At 47.3% G+C, this 15,990-nt stretch overlaps 3 protein-coding genes across 3 annotated transcripts; 2 read left to right on the plus strand and 1 right to left on the minus strand.

Annotated features, from left to right (window-relative positions):
• The first annotated feature begins 744 nt into the window (after positions 1-744).
• Positions 745-1,660, plus strand: LOC128273470 (brain protein I3). Its single transcript, XM_053011437.1, has 2 exons — positions 745-898; positions 971-1,660. The coding sequence occupies exons 1-2, from the start codon at positions 817-819 to the stop codon at positions 1,345-1,347; spliced, it is 459 nt and encodes a 152-aa protein (XP_052867397.1). The 5' UTR covers positions 745-816; the 3' UTR covers positions 1,348-1,660.
• Positions 1,661-1,833: 173 nt separating this feature from the next.
• Positions 1,834-7,839, minus strand: LOC128271477 (cysteine sulfinic acid decarboxylase). The gene is made up of 4 exons (XM_053009032.1): positions 7,036-7,839; positions 4,442-4,598; positions 4,149-4,359; positions 1,834-2,666 (listed from the first exon to the last, which is right to left on the minus strand). The coding sequence occupies exons 1-4, from the start codon at positions 7,741-7,743 to the stop codon at positions 2,066-2,068; spliced, it is 1,677 nt and encodes a 558-aa protein (XP_052864992.1). The 5' UTR covers positions 7,744-7,839; the 3' UTR covers positions 1,834-2,065.
• A 2,324-nt stretch (positions 7,840-10,163) lies between these two features.
• Positions 10,164-14,966, plus strand: LOC128275045 (leukocyte receptor cluster member 8 homolog). The gene is made up of 4 exons (XM_053013418.1): positions 10,164-12,384; positions 12,473-12,671; positions 12,748-12,955; positions 13,329-14,966. The coding sequence occupies exons 1-4, from the start codon at positions 10,210-10,212 to the stop codon at positions 13,672-13,674; spliced, it is 2,928 nt and encodes a 975-aa protein (XP_052869378.1). The 5' UTR covers positions 10,164-10,209; the 3' UTR covers positions 13,675-14,966.
• The last annotated feature ends 1,024 nt before the right edge of the window (positions 14,967-15,990 follow it).

Genomic DNA, 15,990 nt, shown 5'->3' on the forward strand with positions numbered 1-15,990 from the left:
TTTCCATTCATAGCGGACAACACACGGTAACCGGAAACATCCTCTCCAGCGGGCAGCTCGTTTGCACGTAGGTTTGATCACAAGTCACACGGATTGTACTATAAATGTTGCTTCGTTAACGCACCCTCGTAAACACGTAATAAATTTGGCCGTTCTCGACGGCCACGATGAATTGGAAATTTGAGCCAAGTGTTGGAACCAGATGGGTTCGTGAAATGAGGGAGTGACCGCAACGAGTCGGCCCAGACACCGCCTACTGGCTTTTCGTACTTGCTTTACAGCTATTTTAGTCGTCAAACAGTACAGCACTTAGTTACTACGAAAGGTTTACTTTCAGTTCCTTCGGTAGCGAGACAAATTTCGTAGTATTTTACACGAAACACTACGGTGGCAATTTTTCACGAACTTTTTTTCTTTGCACAGACAACTTGATTATGTGGGCATGTCAACAGTGACAACTCAATTTAGAACACCACGAATTAGTACAAGTGACAGCCGTGACTTGCATGCGACGCCGAAATTGCATACAATTTCTTTGATCGGGATATAATTAAAATATTTGCTTATTTTTTTATTTATTCTATTTATTACTTCGGTATTTGATTGGAACAATTAAATAACGATATGAATAACGATTTGCTATTTGGAACAATACTTTGATCATGAACACTGTACTAAATAGATTGATAAGCGATGACGTTTCGGTGTCATATTTTTTCGTGATTGTTTTAATTTAGTATTACTCACAGCAACATTCCTTTTCGTTCTATCACAACATTCGTATTTTTCTGAGGTATTATTCTGCAACTCTGAAAAATGGCTTCGCAACAACTTCCAAACAATCCACCCACATACGACCAAGTGATGATGTCGGGAAACATGGGTAACGTCAACAATGGTAAGTATTTCGCATTCCGGTGTAGATGGTTCTTGCGGCTACTTGTAAGAGCCACTTATCTTTCACTCTCAGGTGCTGTTCCTGTGAGCATTTTACAACCTTCGGCACCAGTTCCGTCAGGTTCCTACCCTCGACAGGAATATGTACAGGCAACTATTGCTACTCCGGTGGTGGCGCCCATACACGGCGCGATGCCTTACTATGGAACAATGGATGGCAGCAAGGTTACCGTTCAAGTTGTCCCTCAAGTTACCCAACCAGTCCCGGTACAGCAGATTACACAGCAAATTATCGTCGTGAACGGATGCCCTGCTTGCCGGATCGGAATGCTAGAGGACGACTTTTCTTGCTTGGGTATATTTTGTGCAATTTTCTTCTTCCCGGTAGGCATTCTGTGTTGCCTGGCCATGCGCAATCGACGATGCACAAATTGTGGCGCACAGTTTTGAGCAAATTGTGGACGATCAATGTCTAGAGTACTTGTCTCAGATGCGCGTGTGAGTTCTGGAATTATAAAGGTTCTGCATAACCCCAGCTTCAACCAGATTCGAGCTAATTACCTTGGCTCAAGAATGACCTGTTGGCTCCTACCAATGCCAACAGTATGTTAATAGGAATTGAAAAAACGGTATGTGATACACCATCAAGAAGCGGAGCGTAATCGAATGTTAAAGCGTAAAACACCTTTCACCACCTAGTTGAAGGGTATTTATTGATATACACGTTTGATAGCTGTTTGTAATCCAGTTTCATGTCATTTTGTATGCCAAATATAAAGTTTATTGTAAAAAACACTTCCCCGGTTCTGTTTGCGTTCTGTCCATATCATCTTGTCATCTTCAGAATGAGTTGATTGCAAAATACCAGTACCAGATCATCAGAATGTATTTATACATATAAGTAATATTATACCGTTTGTGCACAAAACGTGTTCGTCTTATACACTACTTTTCAATAGCCTTTCATCCATTCCTCAAAGATTATCAAGCCTCTAACTATTCATCCCTCAAATAGTTCAAATTTAAATCACTTTTATCATTCCTTTTTATACAAAATTGATTCTTTTCATCTCCCTAGCAGCTAGTAACGAATGCTTTTAATAAATACAGCTGTACGCGATAGGGCAAGAGAATAATTTAATCAACAGGCAACAGCACCGAGCCATTTTTACAAATCCTTTCCCAACCGTTCGATTTCATCGATAATGTAGTTCATGTCCGACTTGTCCAGCGAAGAGTTCTGCAGCACGAGCCGGAAGAAGTTCGGCTTGTCGTGGATCGGCTGGTAGGTGATCATCATCGAGCCTTCCTTCATCATGCGCTCCTTTACCTTCGGAGCGACCCTGTGCAGCCGCTCTCGGAAATCGGCCGAATCACGCGGGACATCTCGCATGCCAGGCGGTATGTACCAGAAGCAAACGTTGGTGCACTCCGGATTTTCGATCACCATCTCGAAGCCCGGCCGCGCCTTAATACTATTGGTAAAGTGTTCAGCATTCTCAAAAACTTTGTCGATGTGCTGCTCGAAACCACTCGTTCCCTTGGCGCGCCACATGAACCAAAACTTGAGCACGTCGGCCCGCCGGCCGCACTGGATGTGCTTGTCGCCAGTATCGTATCGCGTGTCGTAGAACTTATCTTTTTGGAAGAGATACGCCGCGTTCGTCGAATGACACTCGGACAGTAGGTTCGCATGGCGAGTCAGCAGCGTTGAGCATTGCTGCGGAGCAGCCAGCAACTTGTGTGGATTCCACGTGACCGAATCGGACCTAGCATGGATGACGGAAACGAAAATGTAGTTAGTTCGAAGTTGGTTCATTTGGGGAAAACTTATGCGGAAATACGATCGAATCCCTAGTCAAGTTTTTTTACGGTTTTCATAACAACTGAGCTTCTACAGTTTTGTGTATGATGTCGTTTTTACCAATGCCTTGTCACGCTCAGTTGGTTTTCAGCGGTTTTTGCTTCTTATACCGACAAAGTGCAAACGTATCAAGGATTTTGCCATTTTCACCGCCGCCATTGACATTGGGCTTACATTACGCTGCTTGGGGAACGAGATACCGTCACTTTCATGTTTAGCGCATAAACCTTTATTTTAGTGCAGGCCTCGCGCACGCCTACATCGCTAGGCCAATGTCACGGCGCGAGCCATGTGTGACGATGCGAATTATTTCCAATTCAGTGGAAAATTAGTTCTTGTTCAAATCGGGACCGGAACCGATTGGCCGATTGATGTCAACTTCAAACCGTGGTTTAGTTTTTTTGCAACGGGAGGTTGGCCAAAGCTAGAATAGAACTGCTTACTGCTACCTGCACAAAAGCTACCGTTCGCTACGATAGTTCCTTTCATTTGTCCACCACTCCAGGTTGCATGGTCACGGAAGGTACGTTCTCGTCCTAATGATCGAGACGCAAGGACACGCCGATAATTGTTGTCACATGCAGAAAACCTCCAACTTAAGCAATTATTTCCGATGTAGCTGCAGTCCAAGCCAATCGTTTATGTAGCCGTTCGGCGCACAAAAGAAGTACAAGGTAACGAAATGTCGTCGGAGCACATTAGACACAAAATCTTCAATTGCCCCTCTACCTTCGTGGTAGAGAGGCCTCTACATCATGTACGCGATTTCTATCGCCCCCTTGAACGCGTCGGGAGGAATTGCAAGGAGAGAAACATGATAATGATACTCCGCTAATTGTGGGTGATGATAGATCGATAAAATGCACACACCATGTGCAATCAACAATCATTAACAGCGATTAAATGGCCCAAAGGTTAGCTACCGCATGTTGCGGCTAAAGGCCAAAGAAACTTTTATGGTCCCCGTCGTTGGAAATCGGAGCGGCATTAAGGTTTAACAGATGATCGTGCAATCGCGAAGAGTCACGTGAATTAGAATTAAAAAAGTTAAAAACTCGACACCGTCCCCGACACCTCGTCAAGGTCACCCGGGCTAGTGCAATACTTTTACGGCCTTCAGTTATTTTCGTAAAACACGGAAATATTGCAGTCATTGAACTGGGGTGATCGGCGCGAGAATTTACTGGGTCGAGAACAGACTCGTATTCTCGACCACGAAATATATACCGAAAACCTGTTCCTAGAGTTCTTGCTCCCTGTCCGGTAAACAGTGATTCGCAAACTTGCCAGACAACATAAGGCAAGCCACAATTAATGTTGGTTGGTGGCAAGCAATCAATCCAGCTGCGCATGCCGGAAGTGACCAGCTGTCGAAGGTTCAACTTACCTGTCGATGCCTTTCAGAAGCGTGCGGTACTTCTTGGACATCAGCGCACCACCACCCCACGCCGCATCCACGTGCATCCAGAGATTGTGCTTCGCACACAGATCAGCAATCTGGTCCAGCGGGTCGAATGCTCCAATTACGGTAGTCCCCGCCGTGGCCGACACCATGAAAGGCAAAGCCCCTTCCGCTTTGGCGCGCAAGATTTCACTTTCTGTTTTCCGGAGTAGCATAACGAGAACGAGTAGCTGGTGTTAATTTTTCGGTGATTTCGAAGCTGCAGAGGCGATAGTTACCTAAATGTTCCGTACGCATTTTGCCAACCGCGTCCGTTTTGATGGCGTACACATTGTCCGAGCCGATGCCCATGAACGAGGCGAGCTTCTTGATTGAATAATGTGCATCCTCGGACGTGAAGATCACTAGACGAGGAAGTGCATGCAATCCTTTGGTCTGCGAATCAGAGTAGAAATAGGTAGGTCATTAAAGAGGGCGATTTTCCACCTTCTTTTTTCTCGCGATTTCATTCTACTTTGTCTCGAGCTGCGCGTCGACCTCCAATCGTGAATCGATAATGATTGAAAGAATGCACATTGCATCGGAAGTCTACGACAGGTACAAGCGGCTATGAATATTTACAAATCTATTCTACAACGTAGCTGATAACCCGGACGGCACAAATTGCGATAACCTTAGGGTGAAAGATTGCGCAATTCTGGGATGCTGGGATCTCTAAACAATCAATCAAATTCCAGTGGCACCTCGGCTGCCTCGCAATCTCGCAGCGCTTACGTACGACGACAGATTTCCCACCATTAATGCGTCCAACGGTCCAGCACAGCACCACGTGGGCAAGTACCGCTCATCGCGCCAGCTTTATCGTGATTCTTACGATGATCATGCCGCCGATCGCTGTTCTGATCTGACCGATACGGATGACTCAATCGCCTTTGCTCTTTGCTCAGCGAAGTTGCTACGGAACTAATTGTCTGCTAATAGTGATTGCTGTAGGCTTCACGCCCGACAGCGGTAGTCATTAAGTCTAGAAGAATGGAACGACAAGTTTCCACCAGGTAGTTCCCTTGTTTCAACAAGTGGTCGTCCGCCCGGGGTGGTGTGGAGGGCAACACCGAGTGAAGGTATTCCCAGAGGCAAGTGAATGGAATCTTGTTATCATTAGTAGGAAGCATCTGGCGAGGGAATTTCCTTCGGTTTTCTACCAGGAAGGCTAGAAACACTCACAGGGCTTCAGGGGTTGTTCCATTCATTGAAAAAATCTGGAACTTGAGGCGCATTTGGTTCTAGTTCCTACTATCAAAGTGAAGTTCAGTTCGATTCCTGATCTTTTCTGCTACTTCCTAGAGCTGAAAGAAGAGAAATTGAATATTCAATCGCCAAGTTTGATCACCTATCATACTGAAGCCGGGAAATAAAAAGCCAATCGCCATTCTTTATCTCATCTAGGAACTACGATCAGTATGGAGAGATTGTTTACAAAAACACACAGGTAGTTGAACTATTCCGTGCGTGTTCTGCGTATCTCAGTCATCACGTTAAATCGTCTCTCTAGATTCACAGGCGAAAGAAATCACTTCCGGACCGTACCCCGCGAACAGGTTTAGCGCTTCCCGACGGTGGGTTTGTTCGAAGCTGGAAGAGTGCCTCACGCGAAACCGATCAACTTTTTTTTGTGTTTACTCTCTGTTTTTTAATTTAGGCGATTTCAGTCGCAAAACTACAACAAAGCAGAATGATCAGTGGCGCGAATCCGTCGGCCCGGGCGCGCTCTTGAAGCCGTTGCATGCGGCGGTCGCAGTAGCAGCATTGTGATTCACAACTCGTTTTCGGTTGTATCTCTGCCGGGGCCACCAGCACCGACCGGGTGGTGGTTGTTTGAGCACATTCACGCGTGCCCACCGTGTCATGTTCAGGGCCAAAGCCATCATCATGCTGTGGCGGGCAATGCGCCATTCTGCCGACACGGTGCCTTAAACGCCGGCGCCCGCCGAGAGGAAGTAACACTTCCTTTAACGGTTCATTGGGCCGTGGTGAGCCTCCTTCAGTGGTGTGCACTGCCACGGATCGCTCCATCGTTTAGGAGCTCGTTTTGCGAGTATAATTACGGTTTTATCACGCCACGCCAATGCAATTCGGGTATTTTTATTCAAGCAAAATCGGGCGGCCGTAGAAGTATCCTTGTGAGCCCGAGCCCAAGTTCCCAGTTCCACCTTCCCAAATGAGGCAGTATATTCCCTTCACTTTTGCTTCTCCCGCTTTTTGCGCAAACACTTCCGCAAGGGTAGAACGGAGATTAAATATAAATCGGCACCGATCTAATTCGATTCCGCCCCGTTTAGTATGTGTCCGTGGTGGGGGTACATAATCTACCCCGGTGTAATACACACACAACAGATGTCCGATTTGCACAAAATCGAACGTTTCCGGAGCCGGGCAGTCGTTCCCAACCACTGCAGCGTCTTTCGATGTATGCAGAATCCGCGACGAGAACCGTTCAAAATTAGGCGACGCCGATTGCACACGTGCGCCGTCGGCTAGCCTTAATGAAACTTGGATGTAGCGGGTTGTGCACTTCTACTTTTAATTGCTTATAACATCCATTGTCGCGTGTTACACATTTTGTGAAAGTTATTTACTGCGGGGACTACATTTTTCAACCAAATTCTTGGTGATTGTGCTTTGACTTGTTCGAATTCCTTCTAACCACGCGTGCAATCCAATCACCGTAATAGCCGCGCGTGGCACTTCGAAATGCACTTAAAACAGGGCGCCAACGGTTTGGGTCCCCTTCAGGATGAATCAGCCCCTTCAGCTTCAGAATTAAACTACTCGGCTTATTGTGCTCAATTGCTTATTGCAATGGAATACTTACCTTAATGTCGGGCATGAATTTGTGGCGCGCGCAACTAATGGCGTACCCGTTGGCCATCGAACCGCCGGGAGCGAAAATTCCGTCCCCAACGCCACCCGGGTAGCCCACGATGGTGCGCATCTCTCGCAGGACCACCTCCTCCATCAGCACGAACACGGGCGAAACCTCAAACGTGTAGACGCTCGGATTGAGGGCATCGGTAAGCACCTGACCCGCAAATCCGTACGGATCGACCGACGAAAACAGTTGATTCATGAAGTACGGATGTCCGGTCTTGACCGAGTGCCGGATGGTGGCACGCGTCAGGTCCAGCAACCGCTCGTGCGTATCCGGTTCGTCCTTGAGTGCCAGATCGAGGGTTCTGCTCAGCTCCTCCGGATCGACCCAGTTCAGCACTTTGTTCGCGCGGTCCGTCCCATTGAAGACGGCCGAATTGAGCACCTCCGTAAGAAACGCGGTCAGAAACTGCTGGTGCTGTTCCCGGTTCGGCAGGCTGGCGTACCGCTTGTCCATAACCTCGTCCGACGACGGTTTGGTGCGCGACTCCGGCTTTCTCCCCAGCACTCCGGTTACACCGTGGGCCCCGTTCACAAACAGTTGGATGTCCTCGTCCTCCGACACGCCGGCACTATCCGATCCGCTGGCGTAGGTGGCCGTCTCTTTGTTCACCTCCAACAACCCGACATTGCACACTCCGTTGGCTGGCATGTTGCGGCGGTTGGTGATCAAGCTTCCGGCGGCGGTGGCACTGTTTAAATTCACTCACAATTCGAGCAACACTTCCCCGTAGTCGCTTCTAGGAAACTGCTTCGAGCAAGAGCTTTGAGCACGGCTTATGGCCACGGTTGCTTCTGGACTCTAGAATTCTCCTGGAGGTATAGAGGCCTGCACGCTCTGGGTCTCGCTCGTAGCGCTGCGTTCGAAGCGATCGGGTTAAAACTAAACGCTTGCACCCACCGCCACGCGCTCTTATATGTCGTGCAATGCGCGGTCCCTCCCCCCCGGAGAACGGCGATCGCGAACAGGGCTGCGGCATCACGCCGTCTCAAGATCATTCTTCGCCGACACGATCGGCCGGTAGTGGCGCGCGCGCGAACGAACCACATTATAGTGTGCGGTGTAGTGAGAACGCGGCTTAGCACCTCTGGCACGCGCATAAGCTGAACTTGTATTGTCGTCGGAAGTAGTGGCACACGCTCGCTTCGAACAATTAAACACGGATGGTTAGCAAAAACAAAAAAACAAATAAACACAATTGCGAACCAGCTACTGGTTGTACGGGGCTTGATGGTAATTTTGCAACGGCTTTACCGGATCGAGCAATAAGAAATTAAACTACATGAAAAATCTGTACATATTAATTTCCGAAATACTTGTTTATTATCCATGAACTATTCAATCCTACCACTTCGTCCTAGTCATTTCGGTTCGTATTCCGCTGTTTATATAATTTTTATAAATTCACCATTTTATCTGTATTGTTGCGTGTGCATATTTTTGCAAAAACTCGCTTATCAACGACATAAAAGAATGATAAAATGTCTCACACGCTTGTTAACAGCAATTCCGGTAGCCTTCCGGTGTTTGGTAGTTAAGTGTTCAAACCAAACTGTTTTGTCAAACACTCGAAAAAGAAAATGGACATATAAATTTATCCTGCATCAAAACTGTCCGTGGTGGCCACGCATTCTGTTCCGATCCGTCTTAGGAACCAAAATCATTCGACCATTTATTCGCGACCGCAAATCGATAACAGCAGACCGCTTCGGTCGCAACCTTGATCATGGTTTCTCGGCACCGAACAAAATCTTTCCGAAATTGGCGGTATGCAAAACGCACCCGAAATCTACAATTTACAATCGTTTGAGCTTCGTGTGATGTTTCCTTTTCCGGCATTATGCGATGACCGGGGGAAGGATGAATCAAAAAAACAAACCACTGTTATGTCGGGTATGTATTTTTGATAACAAACCTATCGCGGACCGGTCAAAGTGGATAGTTACGCCAAAAGGCTTGTTGTCTGCATACTAATGCACGAATACCTTGAACTTCCGTGGGATCCCGTTATAGATGTGCCCCCGAGCAAAAATAAATTACAATCAATGTGCTGTCGTGTACATCTAAACCGCATGAATAACAGGAGAACCCCTTTAATTTTTGTGATCCTCGATTCTTGCCTCGTTCTGTGACGCTGAAGACGCACGTGCATATTTTTTTACGCAGCCCTCACAACGATTAGTTTTTCAATTGTGACATCCTTATTGAATTACGCGATGGGGCAATTATTTATTAAATACATTTTCAACAAATGCAGCACGTGGGTGGCCGCGTACGGTGAACGTTTGATCAAAATAGTTATCAAAAGTTGAGATTTGATGGAAACATCACATTGATATTAATATTCTATTCTTTTAATACCCTTTTAGGTAGTCTTTTGTATTGCTGAAACCCGACTCAGGAAAATTCGAGGATGATCTGTTAATGACAAATTTTTATTATTAATATTTTGATCCTATTCGGAGGAACAATTATGTTAAGATTTTGTTAGTTTTTTTGAAAAAAAATTACTGCTTAAGTTCCATTATAGTAATTAAATAAATAGCAACGCCTTACTGTTTTGGCAAACTGTTTATAATATATTATTAGTTTAACTCAAAGTAAACTCAAATTAAAAGTAAAAACAAAAACATTTTTCCTCGCTTTTAATTTGAATTGTCCTATTCGTTTGAACTTATCGTTTCGAACTTATCGTTTAGCCTACCCCGAGCGTGTGTGTAGCAATCTTGGCGTGCAACTGATCGATTTCGTCATCATCATTTTTCAGCTGCATTCGTCGAAATATTGTTCGCAGCATGGAAGTGTGTCATACTTCGGAGCAAGTTTATTCTATTTAAGTGAGTTAGGTTTTAACCAAAATTGTTCCAACATATAAAAAAACACAACTTCAATTGTTAGACATTCAAGTGAGTATGCGATGGTTTCGTTTTCCTCGAAGGAAAGGCCAAAATTTGTGATTGAAAAATTGCTACACGCAAACACTCTACCTGTACCCTGGCGGCCATCTTTAATTTTCACTTTCTACTTTTTCTCTCCCCTAATGCCATTGTTGGCCAGAAAATAAAGCTCACCATATTGTGAAAATCGAACAAAAGTTACAACATTACATCGTAGCACATGCTCGGCGTTGCGATGCGTATGGGTGAGACAGCCGTAAGTAGCGTTATGAATTCACAAGAGCAATCGTTAAGCCAGTCAGCGGCGTGGATAGCTGCCGCTCAAGCCGTGCAGCAGCAGCAACAGCAGTCCGGTGGGTCCTATACCGGATCTCATGGATATGGCATGAGTCAGCAACAGCAGCAGCAACAGTACGCACAATATTACGCATTATACCAGCAGATGCAGTATAACGCGGGTTTCGGAAGCGCAAATAGTGGTAGCGGTAGCAATGCAGGCAACATGAACAATACAACCCCCGGGTTCACGAGTTCTGCTATGTCGAGTGTTTCGGATGGTAACTCCGATCTAGGGTCTCCCGGCGGTGGTATGTCGGGCAACAAGTTTTTCAGTTCTCCTCAACAACAGCAGCAAGGACAGGCAAACAGTGATGGCATGGGCTTCAAACAGGCACCGAGCCAGTTTGGACCGATACGGTTCAACATTAACAAGCACCCGCAGCGCGTCAGCCCACTCGTGGCTAGCAATCCGCTCATGCAAGCCAGCCAGATCCACGCACAGCAGCAACAGCAGCACCTACAGCAGCAGCAGCATCAGCAGATGATGGCCGCTTTCCAGAATCAAAATGGTTCGGGCGGCGGCAAAAAGAAGCGCAAGAAGAACAAAAACAACAACATGAACCAGAACCAATCGGGAGGCGGTAAAAACGGCATGTTCATGAATGGGAATGCCGGTTCATTGATTACGGCCAACATTCCCCCGTTGATGCCGGCCGGTTCATTACCATCCAATACTGGTTCTGGCAAATCCGTTGGTGGTGGATTTGGGACGACACAACTCGATCTCAGCAAGCCACCGCCACCAATCCCGCAGGTCTCGGTGGGCGTTGGATTGATACCTCAACCACAGCCTCCGACGCCACCTAGCACCGTACCGAAGAAGCCTGATCCGTTCCACAATCCGACCGACGATTGGCCACAGAGTTTGAATGATTTTGTGTCTCGCTGTTACGCCAAGTGCAAGACGGATTTCGATAAGGATCAGATCGACATCTGTCTGAAGGGTCGAATTACGGCCGCGGCTAACAAAGGCGAACTGTGGACGAAAGACTGGGATAACGAGCCAGTGCCGAGCGTGCACAGTGAGCGGGCCAACCAGGTTCTGCTTCCGAATCTAGGTGGCAACACTCTTGGAGGAAGCCTCGGGTTCGGGCTGGGTGGCAAGGCAAACAAAGCGGCACCCGGAGCCGGAGCGATCGTTGGTGGAGTAGGACCGTATCAAAGCCCGTTAGGTACCAAGGGTGCACAACCGCAACAGCAGTTCAATAGTGGGATGAAGAAGGGTAACAATTGTACAGGGATTTCGCCGTCGCTCGGCACTCGCCTGGGCGTTAAGCCCGGTGGTGGTGCTGGTTCCGGTGGGAAAAAGTCTCGCACTTCTCGTTCCCGGTCCCGGTCGCCGGCTCGTTACAGCAGCACCGGTAGCCGCAATCGGCGAAGTCGCTCGTCCAGTAACGAATCGCGCTCGTCACGCCGCAAGAACCGGCGCTCATCGAACAGCGGCAGCAGCAGCAGCAGCGAGAACACCAACCGCCCGTTGTCGTGTGCCGCCAACAAATCATACGGTAATGGTGGCAAAGGGTCAGGCAACTCCAAGCAGCAAAACAATCACCAAAAGAATCAGAAACACCACCAGCAGAATAACAAAAATCAGAACGGGCGTAATCAGAAGGCTCAAGGATTCTACTCCGAGCACGGCCAAATTGGTGGTGCCGTCGAGGGTGATCTGGAGCAGTTGAAGAAACGGGCCGCACGGTTCAATGGAGGAGGTGGCAAAAAAGTTCCGGCATCGCCCCCGGTCGTGGCCTCCAACATTGTTTCACCGTTCAATAGGAAGAAAAAGATGGCCATGCCCACGCCCGCTCGCTTCTTCATCGACGACTCGGCGGATCGAGAACACGACGATGAGGTGGATCTGTTCGATCTGCATATTGTCGGCACTTGTCGCGATTTGGAAAAGAGCTTCTTGCGACTCACGAAGGCTCCGTCCCCGTCCGAGGTGCGGCCGGTCGAGGTACTGCGACATTCGCTGCAGAACGTCAAGAGGAAGTGGGTCGAAAAGCAGGATTATTTCTATGCTTGCGATCAGCTCAAGTCCATTAGGCAGGATTTAACGGTAAGTGTGGCTTGAGGTTGCAGTTCGACTCTTTTGGCGTAGTACTCAACTAGAATGTTTCGTGTTTTTGCCACACTTGGCGACACAGGTACAAGGAATTCGAGATGCGTTCACCGTACAGGTATATGAAACTCATGCACGTATCGCTATGGAAAAGGGAGACCACGAGGAATTCAACCAATGCCAGACGCAATTGAAAATGTTGTACGCTGATGTGGGTGGCGAAAACCTTCTCGAGTTCACGGCGTACCGTATCCTGTACTACATTTTCACCAAAAACACTCTTGGTGAGTACACGACGATGTTGGGTGTTGCTGGAGTACAATATTCTATATCTCTTCCCTTTTTATATCTTCTATACAGATTTGACCACTATCCTTAAGTCGTTAACGGTCACCGACAAGGAGAGCGACACCGTACGATTCGCTCTCGAACTTCGGACCGCTTGGGCGCTGAGTAATTATAGCAATTTCTTCAAGCTCTATCGAAAAGCACCATTGATGGCGGGTTATTTGATCGATTGGTTCATCGAGCGTGAACGAAAATTTGCACTCAAATCCATTGTCAAAGCGTACGTATACGAAACGACACTTCTTACCGTGGGGCGAGGGTTTGTTTCAGCTGGTTTTCGGTCGGCGCTACTGTTCCTGGAGGTTTCTGCCGCGCCTCAGATGTCTGCTCCGGTCGGTGATATACGAAGGGGCATCGGTTAATTTAATATGTTACAGGTTTCGGTTCCTGTGAAGGCAGACACAGCCCTCGGCATCACTAACGAATCATTTTCTCCCGACAGTCGCTCTTTTCCCCCTTTTTCCCTGCTGCTTCTTCTTTGACAAACTATTTTATTTTGACGATTTGATTCTCACCCACTTCTAACTGCAATCCGTTGCGGAATTAATTCATTCAACGATTCTGCTTATGTATGTGTGTATGTATACATTTAGTTATCGGCCCAATATTCCGGTGGAAACGGTCAGCCAAATGTTCGGCTTTGCCAGCGAAGAGAAATGCACCGAGTGGTTACAGTCGTTAGAAATTAGCATCGTTTCTGCACCAATTCCGCCGACAACGGCGACAACGGAAGAGGCTGCTGCTGCTGGTGGTGTTTCTGCTATTGCCGGAGAAGCTGCTGCTGGTGCTGCTGCTGCTGCGGCTGCTTCTGATGCTGCGAGTACCGAAATGAAAAGTGCATTTATAAACAAAACCACCGGAATTTCCACGGCAAGAGAGAACGGTGTGCGGCAAGTGATCGACTGCAAGACGAGTATGAATGTGCTGGGAAATTTCTAAGGATCGATAAGATGCGCGCCACGAACCGTGCACGCTCTTTTCGCCATCACCGAAACTTTTTCCTGCGAGTGGCTGGCCCTCCTCCGAACCGTATGCACCGTGCACGATACAATTTTTCATTTGTCCGTCCGATGGCTCCAAGCGGACGTCGCATTACTGTGCCAAACCTGCCTCTCTCGCAACGCTCATCGGTTTCGCTTCCTTAACCTCGTGCGACCCTCTGCGAGTTTGTCCCCCCTTGTGGTGGATGAAGTTTCTGCACCGTGGAAGGATGAAAAGATGCTATGTGACTTCGACGCGAGGGTTCGCGCCATCTTTTCTCGGAACACGAAGGGGTTGCAAAGTAGTAATGGCCAGTGTAGCAGCAACTGGAAGGTGAAAAATTTGTTTTAGAATTTTTCACCTTTCGACAAGGATGGATTCAGCTTTCGACGGAGGATGTTGACGAATCCCTCGCCACCTTCCCCTTCACGCCTCGGGGAGACAGCATGCAGCACAGCATGAGAACGTTCCGATTTCTGGAGTTGTGGTCAAGGCGTTATTTATGCAATTCGCATGACCACAACCCGGTGCAATCGTGTGCTGCGTCGTGTAGTGTGTGTTTGTGTGTGATGCGTTTCCAAAAGTGCAGCGATGGGCGTTGTTTAGGAACTTTGTGTGGCCAGTGAAGTGGTGCGCGAGTAGGTGGTGCAGAGAGACGACAGAGATTGTCTCAAGAACTTCCTGCGGAATGAAGTGGTCTTGCAGCTACCGGTGTGTGTTGTCCTTCGCCTCACTTTCGCCATCTGCTGGTAGCACCGTAACTCGAATTTCATAATCGAGGCATCTTTTTTGGCGATAAATTGGCTCCTTGGAATACCCAGCGAACGCTAGAGAGCTGTGTTCCGGGTAGCAGCTTACATCACACGTTTAAAACATCACTAAACACCCAAAAACGAGCGATCATCGAAGAAATAAGGCTTCATCTAATTGCAGCAGTCTGAAATCGGATCGGATGGATTGTTCTTCAGCGGGCAATCCTTACCTTCACCACTCTACATACATCGCACAAACCATTATGCTGTAAGGTATTTCACCACAAACATCCGTTCTTTATGCTAACGTCGTCTGGAATTGACGAACAGAGGAAATGCGAACGGAGTGATGATTTGACGAGATAAGAAAAATGCGGTTTTGGTCGTAGTGTGGCGAGTGAAAACGAGTGTTTGTTGTGCGTGCCTTTGGGGTGTGTAAGAAATTGACATTAGCAGACTCACTTAACCAGAAACTCAACCCAGCATGGACAGCATTCCCGACGACTGCAGACTGCTCTTAAAAGGACGAATTAGGAACACCATTATTTGCGAAATCAAATGCTTTACCTGGTTGTATGAAACGTTTTAGCAGAAAGTGTGCGTTATGCTTGCGTTGGGAAAAATGTGAAAACGTAGAAAAAACAACACCGCCGCGTCCAAGAACGAAGCAGCGCTCCAGTTTTTTGCCCTATTTTGTCCTATCGTTATAAAGAACATTTTACAAGAATATTCTTTTCAACCGCTAAATTATCTCGTGCCTGGTGATTAGAGAGAACGGTGCCACAAGTGGTGGGAATGTACGGTTCTACAGGGGGTCCAATTCCATTATCCTCCAACCATCCTTCCTGGGCGCCAATCCTGGTCCCCTCTGTTGTGTCGACTCCCGTTACTCTGGAACCAATCCCTTCTTGAGACTCGAAAATGATCAAGTTTCAACCTTCCTACGGCGGCGTGTCCCTTTTCATGTTACTCTACGCACCGTATGATGAAGATCTTCTGCTGACACGATGATTGTTAAAGTTAGCGCAACGTTAAGCCGCAAGTCAATGCGATGCTGAATCGACTCCAACAACAACGAACATCGACAGCAATGGAATCGAGTCCACAACATTCAACAAAATCGCACATTAAGCCAGACGGTTAAAGTTGCGGTTTTGAACCGTTTCTAACCAGTGGAGGATGCCTCGTGGAAAGCTTTCGGATGTTTACTGGAAAAATAAGCCGCCACCCCGGGGCCGACTTTTTGTTAAACCGACCAGACAAAGACAGCAGTAGTACATCGATTTATGATGAGAAACTCATCACCATGAATGGATGTGTGTTGGTCAACTACTGTTCAGTTTTGTTCTTCCGTTACTCTGTATATAACTATATTTACGTATAGATAATGAACTACTGTTGGTGAAAGCGTAATGCGTCTGTTGCGCCAATGATGCTGAATTTATCGTTACTGCAAGAAGTGTGTGAAAACGGTTGCTCTCAAGTCTTCTGCCGCGTTGTATGATAATTGCAAATGGTACAA

The sequence above is a fragment of the Anopheles cruzii genome, chromosome 3, assembly GCF_943734635.1.
Source record: "Anopheles cruzii chromosome 3, idAnoCruzAS_RS32_06, whole genome shotgun sequence".
NCBI classification, from domain to species: Eukaryota; Metazoa; Arthropoda; class Insecta; order Diptera; family Culicidae; genus Anopheles; species Anopheles cruzii.

What these genes read in the sequence shown, in the direction of transcription:
- LOC128273470 (XM_053011437.1), top strand. Translation starts at nt 817, where the DNA reads ATGGCTTCGCAACAACTTCCAAACAATCCACCCACATACGACCAAGTG. An exon ending in CATGGGTAACGTCAACAATG is followed by an intron (nt 899 to 970) that starts GTAAGTATTTCG and finishes TTTCACTCTCAG; the next exon opens with GTGCTGTTCCTGTGAGCATT.
- LOC128271477 (XM_053009032.1), bottom strand. Translation starts at nt 7,743, where the DNA reads ATGCCAGCCAACGGAGTGTGCAATGTCGGGTTGTTGGAGGTGAACAAA. An exon ending in AATTCATGCCCGACATTAAG is followed by an intron (nt 4,599 to 7,035) that starts GTAAGTATTCCA and finishes TCTGATTCGCAG; the next exon opens with ACCAAAGGATTGCATGCACT. An exon ending in CTTCTGAAAGGCATCGACAG is followed by an intron (nt 2,667 to 4,148) that starts GTAAGTTGAACC and finishes CATCCATGCTAG; the next exon opens with GTCCGATTCGGTCACGTGGA.
- LOC128275045 (XM_053013418.1), top strand. Translation starts at nt 10,210, where the DNA reads ATGCTCGGCGTTGCGATGCGTATGGGTGAGACAGCCGTAAGTAGCGTT. An exon ending in TTTCACCAAAAACACTCTTG is followed by an intron (nt 12,672 to 12,747) that starts GTGAGTACACGA and finishes TCTTCTATACAG; the next exon opens with ATTTGACCACTATCCTTAAG. An exon ending in CTCAAATCCATTGTCAAAGC is followed by an intron (nt 12,956 to 13,328) that starts GTACGTATACGA and finishes GTATACATTTAG; the next exon opens with TTATCGGCCCAATATTCCGG.